This window comes from Aotus nancymaae, unplaced genomic scaffold (genome assembly GCF_030222135.1).
Source record: "Aotus nancymaae isolate 86718 unplaced genomic scaffold, 86718_ANA_hifiasm-v0.15.2.pri h1tg000009l, whole genome shotgun sequence".
NCBI classification, from domain to species: domain Eukaryota; kingdom Metazoa; phylum Chordata; class Mammalia; order Primates; family Aotidae; genus Aotus; species Aotus nancymaae.
The window spans coordinates 2765556-2793022 of record NW_026988420.1 but is presented as its reverse complement, the minus strand read 5'-3'; the positions used below and the strand labels follow the sequence as shown (position 1 = coordinate 2793022).

Below are 27467 nucleotides of genomic sequence, written 5' to 3'. Positions count from 1 at the left end.
TACAAGGAGTAGTTAAAGAATGAGAATTTAATGTATTTTTCTCCTCATTTTACCTGAGACGCAAATGGGCTAAGAAAAGATGTTACAAGCCAGAACATTTTTGTTCTGATGGCTCTGCTCAAATTAGCATGTTTCATAACCCTGAAGTCCTAGGGTAATTATTCTAGGCCTGACTAAAATAAATTATGATATCAACAAGATTCCAAGACTGAGTCTTAAAGTGGCAGGGTTTCCAAACTGTGTCTTTCCAGTCCTTTTCTTTCAAGTGACTGCAGACATACAGCTGGAAAGAAAGTGAGGAGAAAGATCCCATGCAGAAGGACCTGACCTGCAGACAGCTGGCCTAGATGGGGCTCATCAGAGAGAATGCCAGTCACTCCAATCCCAGAACCATGGTGGCTATTTACAGAGCATTCGCTGTGCGCCAGGCACTGTCCTAAGAGCACTGGTCCGTGGGCTCCTTAAAACACACCTTGAGAGAACTATCTTCACAAGTAAGAAAACTGAAGCCAAGAGTCACACAGCTCACGGGTTTGTTTGTTTGAACCCTGGCAGTCTGGTTACTGAGCCCATGATCTTAAAGCACTATGATATATTGTCTCATGCCCTGAAATTCTGTCAATTATATTTTTAAAAGGTTTATATTTAAATATCAGCATCCTTGATGTGCCAGAACTTACATATGTGGAAAATCCTGAGAGAAAGGTCTCATTGTTTCCTGATGCCACCCATGAGCACTTGTACCCAACTTAAACAGCTTCTGTTCTGTGGAGCACTTTAAAAGCAGTCACGACTGTGCCCATCTAGCTGGAAGAAGAGTGCGGAGATCACTGGCTTTGTCTCACAGGGCTGTAGTCTGGTACTGCCAGTGATGGCTTGGCCCAGGTGTGATTGGGACACTCGTGACCAGGACAGGCACTCAAGTCACGACCAAGAGCCTCATCCCATCAGGGCACACTGTGCTCACAATGCTTGGTTGCTGCTGGAGTTCCTGTCTTGGCATGATACTGAGAGAAAAAGTACCCAAGAGTTCTGTGCTTAGGGATGTTTTCTGGGTGCTCTCCAAGTGTCTGCGGTAACCCCTTCAAACAGGAACTCTTACAGGTTTAAGGGGCTCCTAACTATGCATATTTCTACACTTTCGCCAAGAAAAAATTCTGTCAGCTTCAGGATGAGTTCAATGTGTACAAAGCTGCAAGTTCATACCCTGTTATTTTGTAATACATAATGAACACATAATCCAACCAGAACTTCATTTAAAAATCAGCATACTCATGGCCTAACCTGTTTAACCCCTTGAATGCCTTTTTGGATGTATAACTAATATAATTATTTGAAAACATAATTGAGAGCATTTGGTTGGCAGTTAGATTATGCCTGCAAGCCAACCTTGCAAAGGTGGAATCTTGTTCTGGCTCCCTTTCCTAAGCCCCTAGGGTGATATGGTTGGCATATCATTTAATTTCATAAATACAGAGGATTACCAGGCATATAAAGTAGAATATATAAAGTAGAATTATTTTAAGGCTTGGAAGAAGAATAGGTACATCTTCTATTTGAGCCTATTTCATATACTGTTTGACACCAAGCAAGGGTGTCCAATAAAATGAAACTATGGCTGTTTGATCAATGGCTAAGTATGATTCAAGTTTAATGAAAGTCAAAGAATGAATGAATAAACTATTAATTGAATATTTGTAAGGGTTTTTTCCACTCATTTATCCATTTATTCTGTCTGAATGCCTAATATGAATTTTAAAAGGGCAAAAAAAAAAATCACTTGTTATTTATTAGGAAGATGTTATACACCAAGCTTGTCCAACTCATGGATGTGGGCTGCATGTGGCCCAGGATGACTTTGAATGTAGCCCAACACAAATTCATAAACTTTCTTAAAATATTATAAGATTTTTTTGGGGGGGTGAGTTTTTTCTTCTTTTTTTTAGCCTATCAGCTATTGTTCGTGTTAGTGTGTTTTCTGTGTGGCCCAAGACGATTCTTCTTCTTCCAATGTGGTCCAGGGAAACCAAAAGATTAGACACCCTGTATATATTATATATATAAAATTACTAAGACTCTTATTTTTTTTTTGGATACAGGGTGCCACTCTGTCACTCAGGCTGGAGTGCAGTGGTACGATCTCAGCTCACTGAAGCCTTGACTTCCTGGGCTCAGGTGATCCTCCCACCCCTGCTGCCTTCCTTAGCTGGGACTACAGGCATGTACCACCACGCCCAGCCAGTTTTGTTTTTTTTTTTGTAAAAATAGGGTTTTGCCATGTTGCCCAGGCTGGCCTCTAACTCCTGAGCTCAAGTGACCCACCTGCCTCCGCCTCCCGAAGTGCCCCACGGGATTACAGGCATGTACCTCTGTGACTGGCCGGGACTTTCTTCTGAAAACTATGATCCAGTGGATCTAAAAGGGGCCTGATATCACTGGTGTGTCAACTCGGAACCTGTCAGAAATATGAATACTTAATCCCCCATCTGAGCCCTGCAGAATCAGAACCTGGGGATGGGCCCAGTGACCTGTGTTTTAATAAGCCTTCCCAGTGGTGATTCTGCTGCATGCTCACCTTTAAGACCCATAGCTCGGATGGACCTGTGGAAACCTAAAAGCCTGAAAATGAGATGTCATTTCTCTCAACTGGAAACTATAACTTGAAAAATACTGAGCAAGAAAGATGTATACGCACATAATTTTCTACTTAATTAAACTAAAAAAGATTTCTAAGGTGAAACAGAAAACAACTGTTTCACGTAGAACTATGATTTGTTTGCGACACTGTTCCAAGTTAGTGAAGACCCAGCTAGCTGGAAAAGCACCTACAATGATCTAGTAGATCTGGCATGGATATGGCCTACGGATCTGTTGGGGGGTGGGAAGGAGAAAGGGACATGGTGTCAGTATGAGCTGTGTGGAAGCTGGGGGTCTACACTTGCTCAAGAAGCCTCCCAGACGGCAGGTGCCCTTTGGAGATTAGGGTAGTCCTTTCATTTAAAAAATTAAAAAGCAGGGTATGTTTTGATTACTAGGAACATTCTAGAGGACAGTAACTAGTGTTGACCAATTATTAATTCTTTTATGAGAAAAGCTCAGAAACACACACCTAAGAAGCTTCTTTCATTCTGACTGTTCTGAACCTGAGAAATAGAACCCAATCTCAGTCAGGAGCCCAGGGGGAGCCACTACTCAAGGAAAACATGAGGACGTCAGCAGGGGACTGGCCCTCTGTTGAGAGGCCATGATTTCTGCCAAAGTGGGTGATTTTAGAAGAAAGGTGGATGCAGTGGTTTAGGTCTGACTCCCCACAGGCGTGGACCTCTCCTGCCATTAGGGTTTGGAGATAAAGGCCTTGGCCTGCAGGCCAACCTCCCCGTGCACAGCAGCAAGCAGGAACACGACCACTCCTGACGGGGCTCAGGCGGAACGTATGCTCATGCATTTATCAAAGGTTATATCAAAGGTTTTACTAAGCACCTGTGTGCCAAACATGGTGTTACTGGAGACAGCAGGCACACGGGTATGAGTGAGACATGGCTTCTGTTCTCAGGAAGTTCATGAGTTGGGGAGAAAGCCATGGAAATACATAGCTGTTCATATGGCACCAAGGTATCAATGGGGTAGAACATTGCTTCTTTTTGCCACCTAGCATCCATTTCCCTTCTGGTTAGGAGAATGATTTTACTTTATAGCAGTGGTTTAGACGTTGATTTTGTCTCTCAGGGGACATCTGGCAAGGTCTGATGACACTTTTGGTTGTCACATTATGGGAGTGAACTGCCCTACCACATACAGGGCAGGCTCAACAAAAATAACTTACCTGGTCCCAAAACGTCAACAGTGCACAGGCAGAGACCCTGTCGTGGGTCAATGAATGAGGAAGCTCTCCCTGCCCTTGGCTCACCCAGTGAGAGTGGCCAGATGTGTTTTTTTAGGATTGACCCTTGAGTGGAACAGAGAGAGGTCTATGGATTGCTGAAGCTGAGCCATCCTGGCACAAGCCCTCTGAAGAACACACTCGCTCCTCTGCCCAGCCCCATGGAGCTGCTTTTCCGGAGTCCTGTCCTGACTTCTTCCTCTGCTTCTGGGCATCCTGCATATTCTTCCAAAAAAAATTGCTTTTCTGCTTTGATAAGCCAGACTTGGTTCTATTTCTTTCAAGAAGATTCCCAGTTGATTGAAGAAAAAAAATCAGTTCACCCGTCATTAAAAGAATTTAACGATATCTAGGGAATGTTGATATTTTTATTTGATCAAAGACCAACCACCTCTGTAGACCCAGGGTTTGTACCTGAAGCAGCTGTTTTGTTTTTAAGACGTTGTCTCACTCTGTCGCCAGGTTGGAGTGCAGTGGCGCGATCTCTGCTCACTGCAACCTCCGCCCCCTGGGTTCAAGCAATTCTCCTGCCTCAGTCTCCCAAGTAGCTGGGACTACAGGCGAGCGCCACCATGCCCTGCTAATTTTTGTATTTTTAGTAGAGATGGGGTTTCACCATGTTGGCCAGGATGGTCTTGATCTCGTAACCTCGTGATTTGCCCGCCTCAGCCTCCCAAAGTGCTGGGATTACAGGTGTGAGCCACGGCGCCTGGCCTATTTTTTCATTTAAATAATTCTCTCTTTCCTCTGATTCATAAAGTCTGGGTGATACACAAGCAAGCTTTAATGCCTGATTTCTACTTCCCACGTTCACTGGAAAACAGCGGTTGTTCCTGGCCAAAGAGAGAACAGTGTCTCACTGCCACTGAGTCCTGCCAGGGTGTGGCAGGAGGTGTGGGGAAGTCCCACAGAGGGACTGCCTCCATAGCTTGGGTCCTCCTGAAACTAGCTCTTCCCTTGTGGAGTCAGGAAAGGAAGTATCGTTGCTTTAGGTTTCAAAGGTGCAAGGAAAGTTCATGGACTGGGTGGCCAAGGGTACCCAGGAAAGGGGAGGTCTGGGTGCTCTGTGTGTGTGGCCAGGTGGATGGATTCCTAATACCAATAAGGAGTGGCCAGTGCCCTGAGGCCAAGACATTCAGGACAAACATCTCATCAGTTCTTTAAAATCAAAGCTAAAAAATCAAAACCACAATGAGATACCATTTTACACCAGTCAGAATGCTTATTGGTAAAAAGTCAAAAAAATAGCAGATGCTGGCAGGGTTATAGAGAAAAAGGAATGCTTATACACTGTTGGTGGGACTGTAAATTAGTTCAGCTATGGTGGAAGGCAGTGTGGCGATTCCTTAAAGAGCTAAAAATAGAACTACCATCTGACCTAGCAATTCCCTTACTGGTTATATACACAAAGGAATATAAATCATCCTACCATGAAGACATACGCACATGAACGTTCACTGCTGCACTATTCCCAATAGCAAAGACATGGAATCAACTTAAATGCCCATTAATGACAGACTGGATAAAGAAAATGTGGTATACATACAACAAGGAATACTATGCAGCTATAAAAAAGAAAGAGACCACATCTTTTGCAGAAACATGGATGGAGTTGGAGGCCATTATCCTTAGCAAACTAACGCAAGAACAGAAAACCAAATACCTCATGTTCTTATTTACAAGTGGAAGCTAAATGATGAGAACACATAGACAGAAAGAAAGGAACGACACACACTGAGGCCTATTTGAGTGTGGAGGCTGGGAGGAGGGAGAGGAGCAGAAAAAATAGCTACTGGGCTCTAGGCTTAATATCTGGGTGATAAAATAATTTGTACAAAAAGCCCCCCCGACACAAGTTTATCTATATAACAAACCTGCACATGTACACCTGAACCAAAAAAAACACCCAAGTTTTTTAAAAAATAGAAGCCAAAAGCTAGTCATATTCTTACATTTCAGCCACAGCACTGGACTTAGTATAAATTAATTAATTCCCATCAGGTTTCCAGTTAAGTCCTATAAGTATCACTTAGGAAACAGTCTGGTAGACCAAGAAGAGCCTCAGACTCCAAAAAAGAAAATGTCCTGAGGACTCCCTAGTGGACGATAGCCAGGTGGGGCCCTGCGGGTCAGCAGAGCAGTCATTCTAGCCATTCTGCCGTTCCACCAACAGCCTCAGGGGTACTGTGCTGGTGTGAATTTGGGGCTGAATGGAACATTATCTGGTCTGCATGGTATCTTATTATTTAAAATTTCAGGCTATTTCTCTTCTGACTATACAACAGTTTTCCTTTGAAAAGGTGCCAAGAAAGAATCGAGAGAAAAAAATAGCTTTTTATTTTTCTAAATAAAACTTTGGGTGGCTCTAAAGAAGGCAATATATCCTGATGGTTAGGTTACAGCAAGGGTTTAGTAAGTGATTACCCTGGGTTAACCAACTGGTTAAGCGACCTCAGACCAGTCACTTAACTTCTGCTGGAAGCAATCTGAGTAAAAGTAAAATATTGGAGTTTAGTATAATGTTTGAAGTTCATAAAACTGGCCATATGTCATCTACTTTGCTAGACTGTTAATAAGGATTAAATAAGATATAGCATTTAACACACAGAAATGCTCAGTAACTCACTACAATAACAATCAGACCCAAATATTAATGAAAACTTACTTCCTAGTTTAAGAGTTGAAGGATGAGGTTGCTTACTATTTTTACACAAGTTCAATTACGAAACATTGATCTATGATTAAATATCATACAACTATCATAAAACTCACAATCACAAGTTACTTATCCAGCTCATGAATCACTGCTTACTTTTTTCTTTTTGCCATCTGCTTTTTAATACAAACAGTTCTGAACTGTTTTATCTACTCAAAGAAATAAACAAAAGATGGAATTAAAATAAATCCATTTTTCTACTTGCAACTTCTGTGATAAAAGAGTCTTCACTGGGGTGATGGGGAAGTTCTGAAAATGGATACTGGTGTCGTTGGCCAGCATTGTCAGTGTAGGACATCGTGAATGGCTTCGAACTATACATTTAAAAATGATTAAAATGGTAAATGGTATGGCATGTATTTTACCACAATTAAAAAAAAGATCAGAAATCTTTTTATAACCTGCCATTCGCTTAGATATACAGCCATCTGTGCTACGTCATCCTCCACCGCTAGACATAATAACTTGGATGTACCAAAAAGATTATCTAAATAGATTTGGGAGTGAGTGAAAAGGAGGTTTGAGTATTCTCAGTACCACTATCAGTTCTAATAATTTATCGTAATAGTTTAATGGCTATCTTTTCTGCTGAAATAATTATATGTGCCAAACTCAGCCTAGACGGATTAAGAACTGTAGCTACCAAGGCTAGTTTGAAAAGTCTTAAGTAAATTTTATGAGATCAGAATCCTCATTCCAGAGCTGTCTCTCCCAAGCCTAGAGCAAATGTATGGCTCACCATCTTGACTCTGAAGTTTTTCTTTGCTACAAGACTGTGGTTACCCACACCCTTTGCTAAAGGTGGATTCCCTCTATCTACAATCAGTTCTTGAGAAAATTAGACTATCAGCCAGGAAGTGAAATCTTCTCTTCCTTTGAACTAAAAAGACTCTGCAGCTCCCTGGGCTGGGTTAGTATCTGTCGGCGTTCACATGTGAGGCTCTCTCTATCCCTCTAGAGTTATTGACTGAACTGAAGTGAAGCCTCTGAACCTGTGTTAGACAGAAGTTGAGCCAGCAGGTACAGCCCCACATATGTGCTCTGTTTACACATTAGTTTATTTTAATTTCATTGTCAGATTTAATAATTCCATTTCCAATTACATTTCTGGGTTACAAAACATCTTGCCTTTTGAAGCTCAATGTCGTCCTTAAACAAACACACCCACGCATTAAACATGCACACACCCTCTTAAAATATTAGTGCATTTACAAAAGCTGGAGGTCTTAGCCTTGAGAATGCAGGTGCTCCTTTCCATTTCTTTCTTCCAAAAAGCTCTCAGCTATTTCAGAGGCTACGTTGGGTAAATATATGAACAAGCCAAAGATTAGGGATTCTATTTACTTGGCCATTATTCTGGGCTGCCTCTATTATTGAAATTATGTTGTAATCCTAGAGCTACTAAATTGTAACTCTGATTCCATGACATGCTTTCCTCATTTATTCCTGCTACATTGTGCAAGAAAAGCAGCTTTCTGCCAATGAGCATCCTGTAAAATTCTGAATCCTGCCTTGTATGCTGTGCATTCATGCATTCACATTCAATGTAGGGTAAGGCAATTGATGCTTCATACATACTAGTTAGCAAATGCCATTTTTCAGATTTGTCTCTATGACATTTTACTCTGATGGCCCAATAATATCTGCTTTGAGCATCAGTGTTATTCCTGACAAGGCAACTCAGTTGATAAAAATTATGAAAGAGCAAGGAAAAAAAAATACAGTGGAATGTGCATGCACCTATTTCAAAGCAAAAACTTCCTGGTATAACCTGAGAAAGAAGTTGAAGGCATTACCAGCCCACACAGGTGAGTCAGAGTGCCCGACTCTGAATCCTAGTTCTAATGCCTGCCGCTGTGTGACTTCAGGCAAGTAACTTCCTTATGCATCGCCTGGACTGCTCAGAGACTTAAATGAGATCATACAGCAACATGCATAGTACTTAGCACATCAAATACACTCAACGAACGCTTTTAGCTGTAGTTATTGTTATTGCTCTCACTATTGTAACAATAATAATAAAATAACATAAATGCATGTTTGGTTTGATTCAGCATTTCTGTATTGCTACTACTGTAACTCCCTCCTATCCAATGCTGGAAATATACAAGTAGCAGAAATTAGTTTTACTGAAAGTATTTGACATAAAAGATTACTCATCTTTAGAAAATCAATATACAGGCTATTGCAGCATTTAAATAAAATCCCTATCCTTATGTGAAATGTATGTGCATGAAAAGGAAGACAAAAATAAATCTAGTGTTGAAATTCTGCTATTTTGAGTGTGTGACTTAAGATTTTAAGAATTTTTTTTAAAGCTCAGGTAAGTACAGTTGGCCTTTCTCCTGACCCTAAAGCTTAATCAAAACACACACTTAGTACTGAATGGAAAGGGAGTAGAGAAACTTTGTTTTACCTCACATACTCTAACTTATGTGATAGGTCAGAAAAAGAACTTGATAATGCTATTCAAATATCTGAGATGTGCAAACTCTATAATTAAGCAGGGACTATTTAATAAGAGAAACTTAGGGCTGGGCGCGGTGGCTCACGCCTGTAATCCTAGCACTTTGGGAGGCCGAGGCGGGCGGATCACGAGGTCAAGAGATTGAGACAATCCTGGTCAACACGGTGAAACCCCGTCTCTACTAAAAATACAAAAAAATTAGCTGGGCACAGTGGTGTGTGCCTGTAATCCCAGCTACTCAGGAGGCTGAGGCAGGAGAATTGCCTGAACCCAGGAGGCGGAGGTTGCGGTGAGCCGAGATCGCGCCATTGCACTCCAGCCTGGGTAATGAGTGTGAAACTCCGTCTCAAAAAAAAATATATATATATATAAGAGAAACTTTAATGTAAAGATGAACTATTAGCTATAAAAGAAAAATCAGGTATAGATATAATTTCTTAATCAAATTTCATTATTAATGATATTATGTTACAGTCATAAAGAAAAAGTTTCTTTTACAGATAGTTGAAAAAGGCAAAGATAAAAACAAGATGTCCTGTAAATGGTCTTTCAGGAAACAATCCAGTTAAACCAAGAGAAATCTTCTTGTTCCTATGTCCTCTGGCAACATTTCATAAAGGAGTTGGTTACCAAATGTCAATTTCAATTCTTCAACTAAAATCTGCTCTATTAGCCGGGCACAGTGGTGTGTGCCTGTAGTCCCAGCTACTTGGGAGGCTGAGGTGGGAGGATTGCTTGAGCCCAGGAGTTCTGGGCTGTAGTGCGCTATGCCGATCAGGTGTCTGCACTAAGTTCGGCATCAATATGGTGACCTCCTGGGAGCGGAGGTTGCCTAAGGAAGGGTGAACCGGCCCAGGCTGGAAATGGAGCAGGTCAAAACTCCCGTGTTGATCAGTAGTGGGATCGTGCCTGTGAATACCCAGCTAAATCACAGCTATTTTATGGCACAGGAAAAAAATTGCTCTTGTAAGTCTAATTTTGGTATTAATGTATTTACTCATTTGACAAATATTTACTGAATGCCTATGGGCTGAGCCCTGTAACAGGGCTGCAGATACAGCTGTGAACATGACAGTCAGTTGCCCTCCCATCACAGAGCTTAGACTTTATTGAGGGGCAGAGACCATAAACCAATAAATGAAACAATGTATGTTGAAATTATGTCGGGAAGTAAATATTAATATGTGCTATGAAGCAAAACCAAAGCAGAGTAAGGGGGTAGAGAGTGTCTGACTACAGGGGAAATGAAGAGACTCTATTCATAAATGTTTGAACAACCCATCAAAATTCATCAGAATGATTTACTTCCAACAGCATAGTTTTACTTGGAGTGCTAGTAGTTTTAAATCATCTATCTTTTAATATTTACTGTATCTGTGTGAGGGGGTTTCCTCCTAAGTCCCTCACAAATGTAAAACATACCCTAGGGTAGCCACTTGTCCCAAGCCAAGATAGGTGCTTTGAGCATGTTCTGGCATTTATTTATGTTGAGCCTCCACAAACCACAGATGCAGGGGCACAGATGCTGCTGGCTCCGTCACACAGAACCTGTCATGCATTAAGGCTTATCTTTCCCTTGAAAATGCCTCGATTAAAAAAAATTAAAAAAGCAAAGAGACCTTCTAAAAAATAAATTTAGGAATAACCATCCACAGGTAGTGTGCATTTACTGTCCTGCAGTGCTGGGCATGCCAGCCTTGCCACATAACGCCAATATTTAGTGATTAATCAGACTGCATAAACGCCAACTGCATGCTTTAAAACTGGAAGTATTTACTACTACTAATTTTCAGTGCTATAAGACAATGTAAAACGCCTTTTGTTTCAGTAACAGTGTATACTTTTTGACAATAGGGAAATTAATCAAGCTACAGTTGAACAATGATTGTTTATTTAGCTTTCTTATTTTAAATGTCAGATGTACTTCTGATGACAGACAGGACTTATTGCTCCTTGACTACCATCATGTTTGTACTGTGCGAATAACACTAACAGCAAAGCCTTGAGCTAAGCACATTCTGCCTACTAGGTGAGTAATCAGGTTATTAAAAAAAAATAAATGCATCAATGCTTATTACTTAAGCTGCTGTGTCAGCAAGATATCAAACTTTCAAGTGGACTAAATGTTTTGGGTCAATTTGAATAAACATGTCATTCTGTCTATCAGAGGAGCTGTCTAAAACTGAAGTGAATTTTCTTGTGAAAAAGTGAGTTTCCCATCATCGGAACTGTATGGGGCAAGGACTTCCTACAGCTCATTCTGTACAGAGTCCTTGCAGTCCCTCAGAAATTGAATCTGAAAGGCTTGGGAGCTTCCCGAGCTGAATTCTCCACAGTGGCTGAACTGCATAAGGGCTTCCTGATTTCTGTCTCCTTTGGCAGTCATAACCATGCAACCTACTCTGTAACAACTGAAGCAGGGAGCTTGGAGGGGGGTCATCCTTGATATCAGGCTCACTCACCTCCATGCCAACATAAATCTGATCTCATCACTACCTGCCTTAAAAATACCGTCGGCCAGGCGCGGTGGCTCACGCCTGTAATCCCAGCACTTTGGGAGGCTGAGGCGGGTGGATCACGAGGTCAAGAGATCGAGACCATCCTGGTCAACATGGTGAAACCCCGTCTCTACTAAAAATACAAAAAATTAGCTGGGCATGGTGGCGCACGCCTGTAGTCCCAGCTACTCAGGAGGCTGAGGCAGGAGAATTGCCTGAACCCAGGAGGCGGAGGTTGCAGTGAGCCGAGATCGCACCATTGCACTCCAGCCTGGGTAACAAGAGCGAAACTCCATCTCAAAAAAAAAAAAAAAAAATACTGTCAATGGTTTCTCATGGTCCTCAGAATAAACACCAACTCTCTTTCACAGCATCTACAATACCCTGCCTGATCTGATGCCCACTTACCTTCCAGCCTCATTTTGTCCCCCTCCAATCTCACTCAGCTCTGTGACCCTCCCTCCCCGAAGCGGCACTGAAAAGGCCACCAGGAAACAGGGAAACATGGCAGAGACAAGGTGTGGACCAAACCATGAGTGGCAGTGTCATTTCTGAAAACCTGCCCAAGGAGGTTGTTTTTAACTAAATTTTAAATTTAGGATAGTTTTATATTTACTGAAAAATTGTGATGGAGTCAAGAGCGTTCCTCTACACCCCACAGTCAGTCAGTTTCCCCTATTGTTAATATCTTTCATGGTGTGGCACATTTGTCATAACCCACGACCCAGTATTCACAAAGTATTATTAGCTCCAGGTACACTTTAGTCAGATTGCCCTAGTATGAACAGAACTAGCTGTCTTTTTTCTGTTCCAGGACCCACCAGGGACCACTCTACATGAAGCTGCCATGTATCTTTAGGCTCCTCTGGACTGTGTCAGCTTCTCAGACTTCGTTTTCAATGACCTTGACAATTTTGAGGAGTACGGCTCAGGAAGTTTGCAGAATGTCCTGAATTTGGTTTGTCCGATGTTTTTCTCTTTATGAGACTGGGGGTTATGGGTTTCTGGGAGTAAGACTTCTCATCATGTTATATCAAGGATGCATACTGTCCACAGGATGCATCACTGATATTGACCTTGATCACCTGGCTGAGGTAGCATTTGTCATTTCCCCCATCTCTAGAGTACACCTTGGAAGGAAGTCACTCTGCACAGCCGACATAACGAGTGGGGAGTCATGTTCCACTTCTCTGAGATGGGAAGTATGTACATAAATTACTTGGAACTCCTCTCCATGGGAAATTTGTCTATTCTATTCTATTCATTTATTTGTTTATTTACATCAGTATGGACTCATGGATACATATTTAATACTTTGTATTACATCCCAAAAGTGTGTGATTTATTTGATTGCTCGAGTTGACCCAGCTTTGGCTGCTGGGAGCTCTTTCAGTGGACTCCCACTGCTGTGACACACACGCCCATCACTGTGTATGTTTCTGGGCACTTCCTTCCTTCCTGGCACTGTAAGATGCTCCAGGCTCATCTATCTTCCTTGTTCCAGCGCTGGAATCAGCCATTTCTCCAAGGAGCCTTGGTTCCTCTTATTGGAGAACGGTGTAAACCCAATTTCTGGGTGCTGATGTGCTCTGTGCTGCTGGAACTGAGAATAGTTTTTAAAGAAAGTAGTGGATAAGTATCTTTATTGTTTGTATTTATCTTCTTGGAGTGTGGAGGTGATCCTTTGGAGTATAAGCCATAATTCTCTGGTTTGTTTCTTAAATAAAAGTAACACTTAATAAGCTAGAAGAGATGATATAGGATAATATGGCAAAAGTGAGTGTGTTTATCAGACTATAAATAAAGCTCTTCAGAACTGTAAGGTGCATGACTTTGATTAGCTTAAGGTAAGGCCCTGTGGGCTTCTAGACTTTGGTTTGGTGAGTCAGTCTGACAACATGAAAAAACAAACGAAAGCGAGTTTCAGTTTGCTGAAAATTGACTCATTTAGCTACTACTATTTTTTTTACATCTGATCTGATGTTTGGTCCATTTGAAAAACTCCATTATTACTTAGTATCTCTACTTGCATACTGCTTTTGACCAGAGAGAGATTCTATTTAGAAAGAAGCACAGAAATAAAGTTGTTTAATATTTACAAATAACCTCCTGGAATGCTAAAATCTTAGACTTTAGCCTTTCCCTTCCACCTCCCCTCAGATTCTTTGTGGAAAAGTTGAAGGAAGAGAGCATAAGGAATTCCGTAACCAGAGGCAGAATCCAAAACTAACTGGGCTGCATCCTGCTTACGTGGCTGTGGGGAGAATCTTTCCATCAGGACCACCATGGATAAATATGGTTATAAACTAAATTGATAGTTTTGTCACAAAAATCTAAAGGAGCTCACAGGAAAAGAGGAAGATTTTATTGTTGATCAGTGGATGTCAGGCAGGCCTCTTCAATGTCAACGAGAATAGATAGGTTGTATCATTAAAAAAAAAAGAAAAAGAAAAAGTAAAAAAGACTTGGGGATTGTGAAGAGAACCATCAGGGCCCAAGATCCACACTGCTTACATCTCCTGCCTTCTAAAGGCCAGTTATTTTCATGTCAGAATTTAAGGATCAATGGAGAGAAATGTGAGCAAGGCAGCGCAGAGGGTATGAACCCTGTTTCATTATTTATAAAAATAGGGACAATATGACCTATGTTATAGGAGATTAAACTTACCACGGGATAACTAGAATCTGAACCTAAAAACTCATTAAGATGCATTTATCTAAGAATTTTACATAACATAAAACACGAAAAGACCAAATAGTTTACAGAGGAGAATATGAAAACTTGCACAAGGAATTCATCTACCATTCACAAACTGCTGAACTAAGATAGTTTCCATTCCTAATAGCTATATAATTCCACCTGTCTATTTCTTGTAGTAAGAAACAATTCTGCTTCCTAGTGGGGGCAAAATATTACTTCCGTGCTATTCACAAACCTCAGCATGTCTGTCTTTTTAGAAAACTGCACATTTTCTGAAGTGACTTTAAAGGAAACAGAACCTTAGATCATGCTCACCACAGCATAATTAACAAATATTTTATTTTATTTTATTTTTGAGACGGAGTTTCGCTCTTGTTACCCAGGCTGGAGTGCAATGGCGCGATCTCGGCTCACCGCAACCTCCGCCTCCTGGGTTCAGGCAATTCTCCTGCCTCAGCCTCCCGAGTAGCTGGGATTACAGGCACATGCCACCATGCTCAGCTAATTTTTTTTTTTTTTTGTATTAGTAGAGACGGGGTTTCACCATGTTGACCAGGATGGTCTCGATCTCTTGACCTCGTGATCCACCCGCCTCAGCCTCCCAAAGTGCTGGGATTACAGGCTTGAGCCACCCCGCCCGGCCAACAAATATTTTAGTATGTATTTTATAAAATGATAAAATGAATGGAAATGCCATATCATCAGGGTTTATTTAAAGCATAAACTTTCAAGTTCTCTTATTACTCAGAAATGCGGTTTAACATAAGCCAAAAACCACTGTGGGGGTAACAGGTGAACAGCAGAAAACCTTAACACTGACAATGAAAGTTAAACCTCACCCCAGACACTTCAGCAATTAAGAAAGTTGGTTTCAGTCAGGTATTGCCACATGTGTTTAGTGGAGGATTAAGTGACTGAATGTCATGCCATAATATATATCTTTATGTAAGCTATTATTGTGTTTAAAAATAGACAAAGCCATACTGTTAATCTGTAACACTACTGCCACATGTCTGTACATACACCTCACCCCGTTCAGGGATGGACTGAAAAAAGAAAAGGCAGATTAAAAAGAAGTGTTTTGGGCCAGGTGCGGTGGCTGACGCCTGTAATCCCAACACTTTGGGAGGCCAAAGCAGGCGAATCACCTGAGGTCAGGAGTTCGAGACCAGCCTAGCCAACATGGCGAAACCCTGTCTCTACTGAAAATACAAAAATTAGCTGGGTGTGGTGGCACATGCCTGTGGTCCCAGCTACACAGGAGGCTAAGGCTGGAGAATTGCATGAATCCAGGAGGCAGAGGCTGCAGTTAGCAGAGATCATGCCACTGTACTCCAGCCTGGGCAATAGAGAGAGACTCTGTCTCAAAAAAAAAAAAAAATTGTTTTAAAGTCAAATTACATTTTACCTCCCACAGGGAAATGAAGTGACTTTCCCAAGTAATTTATAGCTAGTAAGCAGCAGTCAGTGACTGCAAATCCAGTTCTATTTAACCATGTGATTGCTTTCTTTCTCTGGGGAAGAGAATACTGTTTTAACCACTACTATGTTGCCTTCAAATGGTATTTGGTGTGTTAGATTCTTTAAGAAAAGCCCCTGCTGCTACAACTTGTCTTTTTTCCTGTGAGGATCACTCTACCTAAAGTTAAGTAAAAGAAAACTGCTGAATAAATATCTTGCAGCCAAGAGTTAAAGAGCATAGATACATGGTTGCCTAGCAGTGGCCTTTCACTGATGAATGCAAAGCAAACATCAGGGAAAAATGAAGTAGAGGAATTCTGTGTGCTCAGGGACTTCCTTTAACGGGGTGTTCGCCCAGTTGGTGAGGACTAGAAATGGCCGAGGGACTCAGAGTTCTGAGCAGAGCCCTGTGCCCAAGGGATGACTTCTTCTGAAAAAGATAAATAATCTAGAAGTTTGCTTATGTAGTAGTTATTATTCAAAAATCAGAAGCATTCCCTATTTGACTTGTCTGAATGTGTATCACTCAAGGAGCACAAGTATAATTACAAAAGTATTCTGATCCTAGGAAACACAGTCTTATAACTAAGAAGGTAAAAAAAAACGATTAGGGAGGTGCATAATTTGAAGGCAGGTATTCATTTGCATTTTGCTACATAATGTAATCCTCTACATTTATCCAGGAAATAGTTAAACAAAATATATAAGGTACCTGTAAAAAGCTACATTTTCACAGAAGAAAACTGCCAATGAGATCCCATATGCTTTTATATTACAACTCTCAATTTTACCCATCCGTCCTGGTGATATCCCAGTGTTAAGGCTGTGAGCCATCACCTAAGACCTGCTGTTGTGCGGTATAGGCTGACTGCCTCCAAAAAAAAGAGAAGCCACTGTGGGTCTTAGCTTACAAATCCAGCCCTATGATGTGACAACTGGCATAACCCTCTTTGCATGTCCCCTATTCATCTCTGACATGAAACAAATCATGTGAATGAATGAGATCTGACAGAACAGCATTAAGAAAAATATTAAAATGTAAAAGCAGAATTGTTCTATTGTCTGTGTTAACTGGAATCTGAATACTTTATCATCTCTGGTTTGAATGGTGGACTTGTTTTTCTCTCGTGTGTGAATTTTAGTGTGGAAAATATTAAGTTTCTTAACACAAAATTGTTTTGGATAAAGAACAGAATTTTTAGAGAGTTAGTTGCAACATTCTGGGAAGTTGACTAGAAAAACACACCAGCCAAAAGATAAACACTGAAAAAGATTTACATTATTTTCTTTTGAAAAAAGATCTACATTTTTTTCTCCTATCAGCGAATGTTGAGGTGCAGACAGCATGGAAGGCCTGGCCTGGGAAAGGCTGAGCCAAGCGCAGCTGCGGGAGCCCACACTTCACAGAAACTCACTGTTACAGTGAGTTTCAGCAGAAAAGGCTGCTTTTCTGCCTCATCTCCTGGTGGGCTGGTGCTACCAACCACCAGTCAAAAGTACACAAGGTACACAATCAGTTGCTTATTATGATGTGCCCATTGCTTCACTTTTGCCTGGGTCTGAAACAGACCCTGAACTAGATGTCTTGTCTGACAGTACAGGGAGCTGAAGAGCTTGGTCTGCTGCCTGAGGTTCTGGTTCAATCGCTGGCTCTTCCACTCACTACCTGGTGACACGAGCAGACGGCCTGACTTGTTTATTGTCTCTATAATGGGGATCATAACTCCTACCTCATAGGGTTACTAAGAAGAGTCAATCAATGGATACATGGAAATCCCTAAAACTCTCCCCAGATGTGGCAGAGTTCAATAAGGGCCAATAAGGACCAGCCATAAATGGCGGCTGCATCAGCATGCACGCTTCCCTCACTCTCCAACACAAGGATGGCTCCTGGACTGCAGGGCCCCTAGACTGGCTTCTCTGTTTCATAAACTTGACGTGGCATCGGGCAGATTGAGTTTGACCCGGACACCCCTGAAAAGCTGATGCAATGAATGAATGAAATCTCCAAAAGAACAGGAGGTTTGTCTACACGTCTTTCACTATTTCACCTCTGGCACTTACAATCATGCCTGGCACATAATTAGCACTTCACAAATATTTGCTGAATAAATGAATGGCTGAAGGCAAGAATCTGGAATTCTGCTAAACAGGAATCTAGACATTAGATTCAACAGTCTTAGGCAAGGAGACATTTAAGTCACACTCATGACTACCCAAACCCACTCAAATACTACAATGAAAACCACACATCTCCAATATGGAGAGTTATTTCCCATATGCAGTTTTTGAGATAGTCAGAAAATTTTTCAGATAGGCTCAGCTGCAAATATAACCATCGATATATTACAAGTATCTAGTAATTTTCATGTCTTCCTATAAATATTTGTAAGAAAATTTCAATGTTTTTACATTCATACATGAAAAATCATGATCACTTCCATTTACAATTAAATTTTCAGCAAAAATACTCGAAAAGTTACTGAGAAAATTGCATAGGAAAACAAGAATTGTGATACTTCACAGAGAAGATTTAATTAAGTTCTAATTTTTCAACAGGTAAAAAAAAATCTAACCCAATGCCTTGGAATTTCTTGAAAATGTGTAGCTAAACTTTCAGAAAAATAAATAAAGGAATAAAAAATAAATGAGTTCTTTAGGCTAAAAAAATACACTGTGATCTGTTAAAATCTAAAGACAAATTTTCTGAGAGTTTATGACAAATAAAAAATTTTTCTATTAGAGTATAAGTAACATTTTGAAAGCTGAAACCTGAATATCCTGGTACCTGATTAAATCATGGCAACTAAAAATTAATATACTTAGGACACAGTGAGACAGATGCTTAGAATACAATGCACAGCTAAAATATTTCTTTCTTTTTTTTTTTCTTTCTTTTGAGACGATGTTTTGCTCTTGTTGACCAGGCTGGAGTGCAATGGCACAAGCTCGGCTCACTGCAACCTCCAGCTCCTGGGTTCAAGTGATTCTCCTGTCTCAGTCTCCCGAGTAGCTGGGATTACAGGTGCCTGCTACCATGCCCATCTAATTTTTGTATTTTTAGTTAGATACCAGGGTGGTCTCTAACTCCTGACCTCAGGTGATCCACCCGCCTTGGCCTCCCAAAGTGCTGGGATTACAAGCATGAGCCACTGTGCCCAGCCTAAAGCATTTCCGTAAATTAAAAAAACATATGGAGAAAGATAAAACAGCTTTCATTATAGATGGTGCTATTTTGGTTTTGTTTTACCTTCAACCATGAGCATGGGCTCCCTGCCTCCACCGTGGGCCAGCATCTCCCTGCGATAGCGCTCCCCGGCGGCCCTGGGGAAGAAAGGATTCATTACAGACATCTGCTTGCACAGCCTGCCCAGCATCCATTAACACTTGTCTTGAATTCTCAAAGGAAGCCACACTGATGTCATATTCATAAAAGCTGCCACTGTGTGACAATTTGGCCCTTAGTTATTTTCTTGCTTCTAAAAATCAAATTCTGGCTTTTAAGTTGTTCTAAAATAAATTAAATCAGGTGTGACATATTCTCTGTAAGAGGTAAGTATACTTATGGCTTTCTGTTTTGTTAACAAGAGACTTCACCTTATAAAAATAATTACTTTATGTATTATACAATAGTGGTCCCCAACCTTTTTGGCACCAGGGACTGGTTTTGTGCGTGGTGGCTCATGTCTGTAATCCAAGCACTTTGGAGGCCAAGGCCGACGGATCACCTGAGGTCAGGAGTTCAAGACCAGCCTGACCAACATGGTGAAACCCCGTCTTAAAAAAAAAAAAAAAAAAAAGACAATTTTTCCACAGACCAGGGTTGGTGGAGGGGATGGTTTCAGGATGACTCAACCACATTACATTTATTGTGTACTTTATTTCTATTATTACATTATACATTGTAATATATAGTGTAATAATTATACCACTCAACCATAATGTAGAATCACTGGGAGCCCTGAGCTTGTTTTTCTACAACTAGATGGTACCATCTAGGCATGATGGGAGACAGTGACAGCTCATCAGGACTCAGATTCTCATAAGGAGTGCCCAGCCTAGATCCTTATTATGAGAGCATCGTAAGGATCACATGTGTAGTTCACAATAGGGTTCCTGCCCCTTTGAGAATCTAACGCTGCCCCTGATCCGACAGGAGATGGAGCTCAGGTGGTGAAGTGATGGAGAGCGGCTGCAAATACAGATGAAGCTTCACTCGCTCACCCACCTCTGCTCACCTCCTGCTGTGTGGCCCAGTTCCCAGTACCAGTCTGTGGCCTGGGGGCTGGGGGCTCCTGTTACAGAATAAATAAAAGATTATACTTTATTCTCCGTAAGTTTTAGGATTATTTTAAATGAGGCTTGAAATTATTTATGCCATTAAGAAAGAATTCGGGATGGCACCTAATAAAGAGAGAAAAAGAACACTCTAAAATAAGCGTGAAGGGAGAGAAGCTGGCAGGAAAAGGTTCATCGCACCAGAAAACCTTGGTTCAGGGTAACAGTTAACAGACCAGCAAACCACTGTAGTGTGCTGGTGGGAAAGGCACAGTGGAGGCTGCCTTGTTCCCTGTGTCAGCTGGATATGCCTACGTACAGAGTTCCACAAGGAACACTGTCTATGACAATATGTGAAGGTAGGTCTCGAATAATTTTTGTAGACATACATCTGTCAAAGGAATAGTACCTGGAAACAAGCTATTTAGTACTTTAGTACTCTTTTGTATTTTATGAAAAATGCAATTCCTTTAACACACATGACTACACACTCTGATGAGACCGGTTAAATAAATTTTGATATTGTTACCATTTGAGAAGCTCTGGAGCCTCTTTACATGTGGGTCATTTTGTGAACATGGTCTTTAATCAGACTTTCTGAGAGCATTACAGCATTAAAAATATGTGGACATCAAACACTAGCCCTGGTCACAACCTGAAGTGAGTGCTAAGCAAAGCAGGAAGCCTGAACTGAGGCGGAGCCTCCTCAGGGGCAGGGGTAGCTGAGGGCCCCTGCCTGACTCGTGGCCTGGGCGCGCTGAGGCCCTTCTCAGCCACGGCATGTAGTGACCTGACCCTAAATCAAATCCCTCCCGACAGGCCTCTAGCTCCTGGCTTGCCTCAGCTCTGCAATGCCTGGCTTTCTGATATAGGCTCCAGCCTGGTTATTTTTTTCAGAAGTGAGATCAAAAAGGAGACTTTGACAGAGGTTAGAAATTTTCTAGTCCAGTGAGCATTTTTACTCGCTTACTTTAATGTGCCCATAAAAGTATGGCAACCACATGCCTGGGCAAGAACGTACATATAAACAAGATATAAATATTAGAAACGTATATATTTTATAGTATGTGCTTTTCTACTTCAAACAAGATGACATTTTGCCTATTTTACAGAAATCTACAGTAAAAAGTTATAATCCCTGAAACTGATTTACTAATGTCAAGTTTGGCTAAAGAGCCTTAAAAAATAAACTCTGAAGAGCAGACCAAATGTCTACAGTCTGCAAAGGGCAGAAGACAAAATATATGTGAGTACCAAGTTGCAAAATATTTAAAAATTCTATGACATCACATTCAGGTTCAAAGCACTTGAAACAATGTGGTAATTATTAACTGTTGAGAAAATCCAAGCCTATGTCAAAGTGTATGAAAGACTGAGAGGTGAGGCAGAGGTGGAAGGAGATGAAACCAGGAATAAGAAGACCTAGATTATAGTCTCAGTCCAGGTGTTAACGGTGAAGACTGAACAAACTGTTTTCTCTGAGCCTCAGTTTCCTCTTAGAGAAAGTGCTGGTTTCTGCCAAGACTGCTGTGAATACTATGTGAAAACTCTAGGACACTCTAAAAACCAAGATAAAGCGGTAAAAATATACTCATTAGCCAGAGGTCCCTGAAAAGAATCTGGAGATGTAGTTATTTGTGTGGTGAAAAGATAAATGCTACAAACAACTCTAATACCAGATTATAATTACTGGTTTGTATTCAAAGAAAGTGCCTTCTAAGGAATCACAGGACCTGCTGGTTCCTACTGCTATAAGGAGTCCTGTTAGGAGAATCAGGAGGCCAAATCAGGGAGCAAGAGAAGAGCTCCTGCATCTCTCCAGCCAGCACGGGATCCCCCGTACCCCTCCAGCCAGCACGGGATCCCCACACACCCCCAGACAGCATGGGATCTCCAACAATCCCCAGACAGCAAGGGATCCCTGACACACCCCAGACAGCAAAGGATCTCCCACATCCCCCAAAGACAGCATGGGATCTCCCGCACCTCCCCAGACAGCATGGGATCCCCCACACCCCCTAGACTGCACAGGATCCCCCACACCTCCCCAGACAGCATGGGATCCCCCACACCCCCTAGACTGCACAGGATCCCCCCCACACCCCCAGACAGCACGGGACTTCCTGGACCTCTCCAGCCAGCATGGGATCCCCTGTACCCTTCCAGCCAGCATGAGATCCCCTGCACCTCCCCTGACAGCACGGGATCCCCCGCACCCCCCAGACAGCTTGGGATCCCCTGTACTCCTAGCCACAGCACAGGATCCCCTGTACTCCCCAGCCACATCACCAGATCCCCCATACTCCCCCACCCAGCATGGGATCCCCCACACTCCCCCAGCCAGCAAGGGATCCCCCGCACCCCCAGCCACAGCAAGGGATCCTCTGCATCCCCCAGCCACAGTAAGGGATTCCCCGCACTCTCTCAGCCAGCATGGGATCCCCCACACTCCCCCAAACAGCAAGGGATCCCCCACACTCCTCCAGACAGCACAGGATCCCCTGTACTCCTAGCCACAGCACGGGATCCCCTGTACTCCCCAGCTACATCACCAGATCCCCCACACTTCCCCACCCAGCACGGGATCCTCCACACTCCCCCAGCCAGCACAGGACCCCCACACTCTCCCAGCCAGCATGGGATCCCCTGCACCCCCTAGCCACAGCACGGAATCCTCCGCACCACCCCACCAGCCACAGCAAGGGATCCTCTGCACCACCCAGCCACAGCAAGGGATCCCTCGCACTCCCCCAGGCAGCACGGGATCCCCCACACTCGCCAGCCACAGCACGGGATCCCCCACACCCTCCAGCCACAGCAAAGGATCCCCTGCACTCCCCAGCCACAGCAAGTTATCCCCCATACCCCCCCAGCCACAGCTAGGGATACCCCACAACCCCCAGCCACAGCAAGGGATCCTTGCACCCCCCAGCCACAGCACGGGATTCCCCGCATACCCCAGCCACAGCACGGGATCCCCATACCCCCCATGCCACAGTACAGGATCCCCCGCACTCCCCGACCCAGCATCAGATCCCCCGTACTTCCTCAGCCAGCATAGGATCCCCACACCCCAACCCAGCCTGAGATCCCCTACACCCCCAGCCGCAGCATGGGATCCCCTGTATCCTCCTAGCCACAGCATGGGATCCCTCACACCCCCCAGGAATCAAGGGATTCCCTGCACCTCTCCACCCAATGGAAGTTTAACCACTACCTGGCTTTAGGAAGATCTGGGAAAACAGGACTACTGATTCTAGGCACCCCTACTTCCTCCCTACAACGCCTCCAGCCTCTCCAGCCTTGTTCTGTCTCCGTTCTGGGGAAAGGAGTGGGCATCCTGTATGACGTGGTGAAGTCAGAAAAGCCAAGAAAACCCACAGAAGCGGCATGGGCTGCTTCATGTAGCACCTGAGCCCTCAGACAGGGGTCCCCTCAGGCACCACACGGCCCACCACTACAAAAGGACAGCACTGAAGGGTGGGGAGACATCCAGGGCACCGTCAGCTGCAGGAAGCAGGAGCAGGCTCGGGTGGGAAGGGCTGAGAGGAGTGGGGCCGTCTGGGAGCCTGCCGCTTTCTGCCAGGGTCGGCTGTGTTCTGTGGGCTGCGGTTCTCCAAGCCCGACTTCAGATGTAATAGGGTGGGGGATTACTGTGGTCCAAGGCAAGGACGTTTTAGAACTTATCCCCTTCTTACCTGTTGAAAGGATCCTGTAGAAAACACTCCTTCCAAACCATGCAGGCGACCGCCCTGGACATGAGGTAAGAGTAATATTTGGCACCATATCCCACGAGGTGGCTGAACCGCAGCTGCCAGGCCTGCCAAGAGCAGAGACACAGCACAGGACACAAGTCAGTTTCCACCTGGAGCATATCACATGTGAGAAACAACAGGGACACAGAGAGAACTGCACATGTTTTCATTTGCATTTTACCCTAGAAGGCTATGTCACCTATGATATTAATATTTCCACGTTATACACTGTTATAGGCTGAACTGTGTCTGCTCAAAAGTCACATGTTGAAACCCCAAGCCACACCTCAGAATGTGCCTTATTAGGAGACAGGGCCTCCAAAGAAGTAATTCAGTAAAAGTGAGGCTCTTAGGCTGAGCCCTCGCCCAATCTCACTGATGTCCTGGAAGAAGAGGAAAGCTGGATGCCAGGGTGTGGGTGCAGAGGAAAGGCTGTCTGCAAGCCCAGGGGGCCTCAGGAGAAGCCAGACCTGCTGACACCTTGGTCTGAACTTCCAGCCTCCAGAACAGTGCGAAGTAAATTTCTGTGTAGTATTTTGTGAATGCAGTCCTAGCATGCTAAGACATACACAAAGAACATTTTGTATCACATAATCATATACAGATGCATATGTTGCTTCAAATATATGGTTAATCTTCATTTAGTGAGTTTAATTACTTACACTGATTATAATACATTTTATTTTACATGACTAGAAAAAAGATAAAGTCATGAGTTTACTTATTTTTAATAATTTGGTTAGTTCAGAGAGTTGTACTCTGCAATGATTCTCTGTTGCATGTACTGCTTTTCATGAACCAGTTTTTGTAACACAAAAAATTTCCATGTTTTTATCATAATTACATTTTATGACAAAGCAAAAAGTCACAGAGCAGAAGAAAAATGGGACGAAATTTAAAAATCTTAACTATATAAAGGGAGGTAATCTGGGAATGCATTTTTTTTCAGAAGAGACAAATGCTAAGAACCGAAGATAACCACCAGCAACTCGCCTCTCAGCAGAAGGGTCAACAAACTGTGGTCCCTCCTTCTCTAAGCTCCTTCCACTTATTTTCTAATCGTAAGAAGGAAGAAGTGCACGCCTAATTGTTTTGCACAAGTTCATCACTCTGGGATTCACTTCTATGACAGAAACGTAGAGAAGACAGCCCAGAGACAGTGGCAGCAGCTGGGTGGATGTGCAGATCTGTTCTAACCCACTTGGAACGCCTGGTCATTGACATCGGAGGAGGGAATTTGGAGTCTGGCACAAAGAGAGAGCACCCATTCTTTTTGAGGACAATGATGTAGTTATGATAGGAAAGGCCACATGGATTTTCATGGAAGGACACTGTTCCACTGGAAACTTCTTTTCCTATGAATACTGCTCTTTCTCTGTCCCTAAAGTGGAAAACACCTGCAGTCTGACCCGTCAGCACGTGCCGGTCTATGCAAGCCCAGCACACGAGCTTGTGATGGCGCATCGGCTACAACGTCACCCCAGCCAAAGCTGGGACTATGAAAACTGTCCTTAAAGGCCACATTTAGGACTTTAACATTTTTACTTTTCTGAAAGAAACAAATCTGACAAGCAATCATCCACTTTCTTCTATGTCTTTATCTGACATAAACATTTCTTTTAAAAAATAGAAGCTTGGGCTGGGCACAGTGGCTCATGCCTGTAATCCCAGCACATTGGGAGGCTGAGGCAGCTGAGTCACTTGAGGCCAGGAATTCAAGACCAGCCTCACCAACATGATGAATCCCTGTCTCTATTAAAAATACAAAAATTAGCCGGGCGTGGCAGCGCATGTCTGTAATCTCAACTACTCGGGAGGCTGAAACAGGAGAACTGCTGGAACCTCGGGAGGCGGAGGTTGTAGTGAGCCAAGATCACACCACTGCACTCCAGCCTGGGTGACAGAGCAAGAATCTGTCTCAATAATAATAATAATACGATAAATAATTTTTTTAAAAAGCTTAACTTTTTTAAATGATAACGCACTACCAAATCTGTTAACCAAGAAAATAGAGAATAAACAAAGTAAAATCCTTGCTACAACTCTATAAACTAGATAAGTGAATTCTAGTTAACATATCAAGCAAGATACATTTTAAAAGGTATGGTTACTTCATCACAGGAACGTGGCAGCATACTCCCTGTATCCACTACACAGTGGCTTAAAAGACTCATGGCAATGCTAGTGACTCTGGTTGTGTCCGATTCTTCAAGAGAACTAATTTGCCTGGGTTCGGCAAGGGCTCTGTCATAAGGAAGGTGTGTGGGAGCAATCAATCTAGGACATGGGGCCAGCACCGCTGAGACGCACAGTGCGTCTCCACATCCGCTCTCCTCTTTTTGTAAGAGGATATGATTGGAAGTCAGGTGGGTACCTTGTGAGTGGTGTCCTGAAGGAACGAGCCACGCCCCTTCCTCCTTGGGGATGCAGCCTCGCAGGAGTGGGCCTATGATGGGGCAGCCGCCTCGTGCTGGGCAGGTGCACTCGCACAGCTATTGTTTTGGGTCTGTCACAGCAACCAGACCTGTAACCTACCTCGCAAGATACTCCAACCCCTGGCCCAGGTGCCACCCCCACACAGTACCATGAAAATACAACCAACGGTGGGGCTGAGGCTCCTGGAGGTGCAACAGACGCCATGCCCTTGGTGGAGCTGTGCCCTAGGTGGGAGGAGCTAGACACTCAAAATGTGGCCTGCAAAGTTTCTTGGCCAGCAAGGCCCCTCCAGCACAGTGAAGGGCAGAGAAAGGCAGACACAGACTTTTCATCTTGTTGAGATGCAAGTGGTATTTAAAACAAAAGCAAAGAGCCTAGGACCATCTATGAATTAAAAGTATAACAAACTTTGAATTACATTTTTAGTCAAAAGGCTTTTAAAATTCACTTACAACATACACACAGTTCCATATACTCTGTCTTATTTAAAAAGGGTATCTGTCAGTTTTCTGTTATGCTGGAATCCTAATCTACTAAATGATGAGAACACATGGACCCCTGGTAGCCTGTCTCATATGAAGCAGTTTGCATGTGAGGATATCTTCTGTGACGGACTGCAGCATGCTGCTTCAATCTCATACTACACCAAGATACCGGTGCTTGTGCAACTGATGATAACCGTCTCTCAGGGTGGAAGCCCCAGAATCCGTAGCATTCAGCTAAGGGACTTTGTGAAACTTTTTCTTCATGGCGATTTGCCAGAACTAGTTTGGCAGGCTTTGCAGTATAGAGCAGAATTTAATTCTGTTTAGATTCAAGCTGAATACAGCTTTATTTTATCTTGAAAGCAGGCCCACTTCAATAGTGGCATTTGATCTGAGCTCAGAAATGTCTAAGTTCCCTGGTTTCATCAACTCGTAACTGAGTTCCCACATAAACAGAGTAATAAAAATAACACCTCTCAGAATGGTAGAAAGAGACATCAGGATTTGTGTGCACACCATTTCCTGGACAGCCCCGGTTCTGCCTTAGCCTGACTCCCCGGCTGAAGCCAGGTCTTCTGGCACACACATGCCTGGCTGTGTCTTGCTCTTTAATTACAGGTTTGGGTTCAGGACTACACCTCAAGACATGCTAGATAAATTATCTCCACCTGACACCTTTCATCATAGGTTTGCAAGTCTATGGCCAACTAAGACCTACAATTCCACTGTTGTTTGAACACAATTGCTGAATTCCTGCTAATTCAATCTAACATTAAGTCCTAATTGCCAT

General features: G+C 43.0%; 1 protein-coding gene across 1 annotated transcript in view; it reads right to left on the bottom strand.

The window, feature by feature from the left end:
- MIPEP (mitochondrial intermediate peptidase) overlaps positions 1 to 27467 on the bottom strand; it is a 170045-nt gene that overhangs the window by 10757 nt on the left and 131821 nt on the right. The window contains exons 17-18 of the mRNA XM_021677332.2: positions 23700 to 23821; positions 18974 to 19047 (exon numbers count right to left, since the gene is read on the bottom strand). Coding sequence (XP_021533007.1) covers positions 18974 to 19047; positions 23700 to 23821 — 196 coding nt within the window. The remainder of the gene's footprint in view (positions 1 to 18973; positions 19048 to 23699; positions 23822 to 27467) is intronic.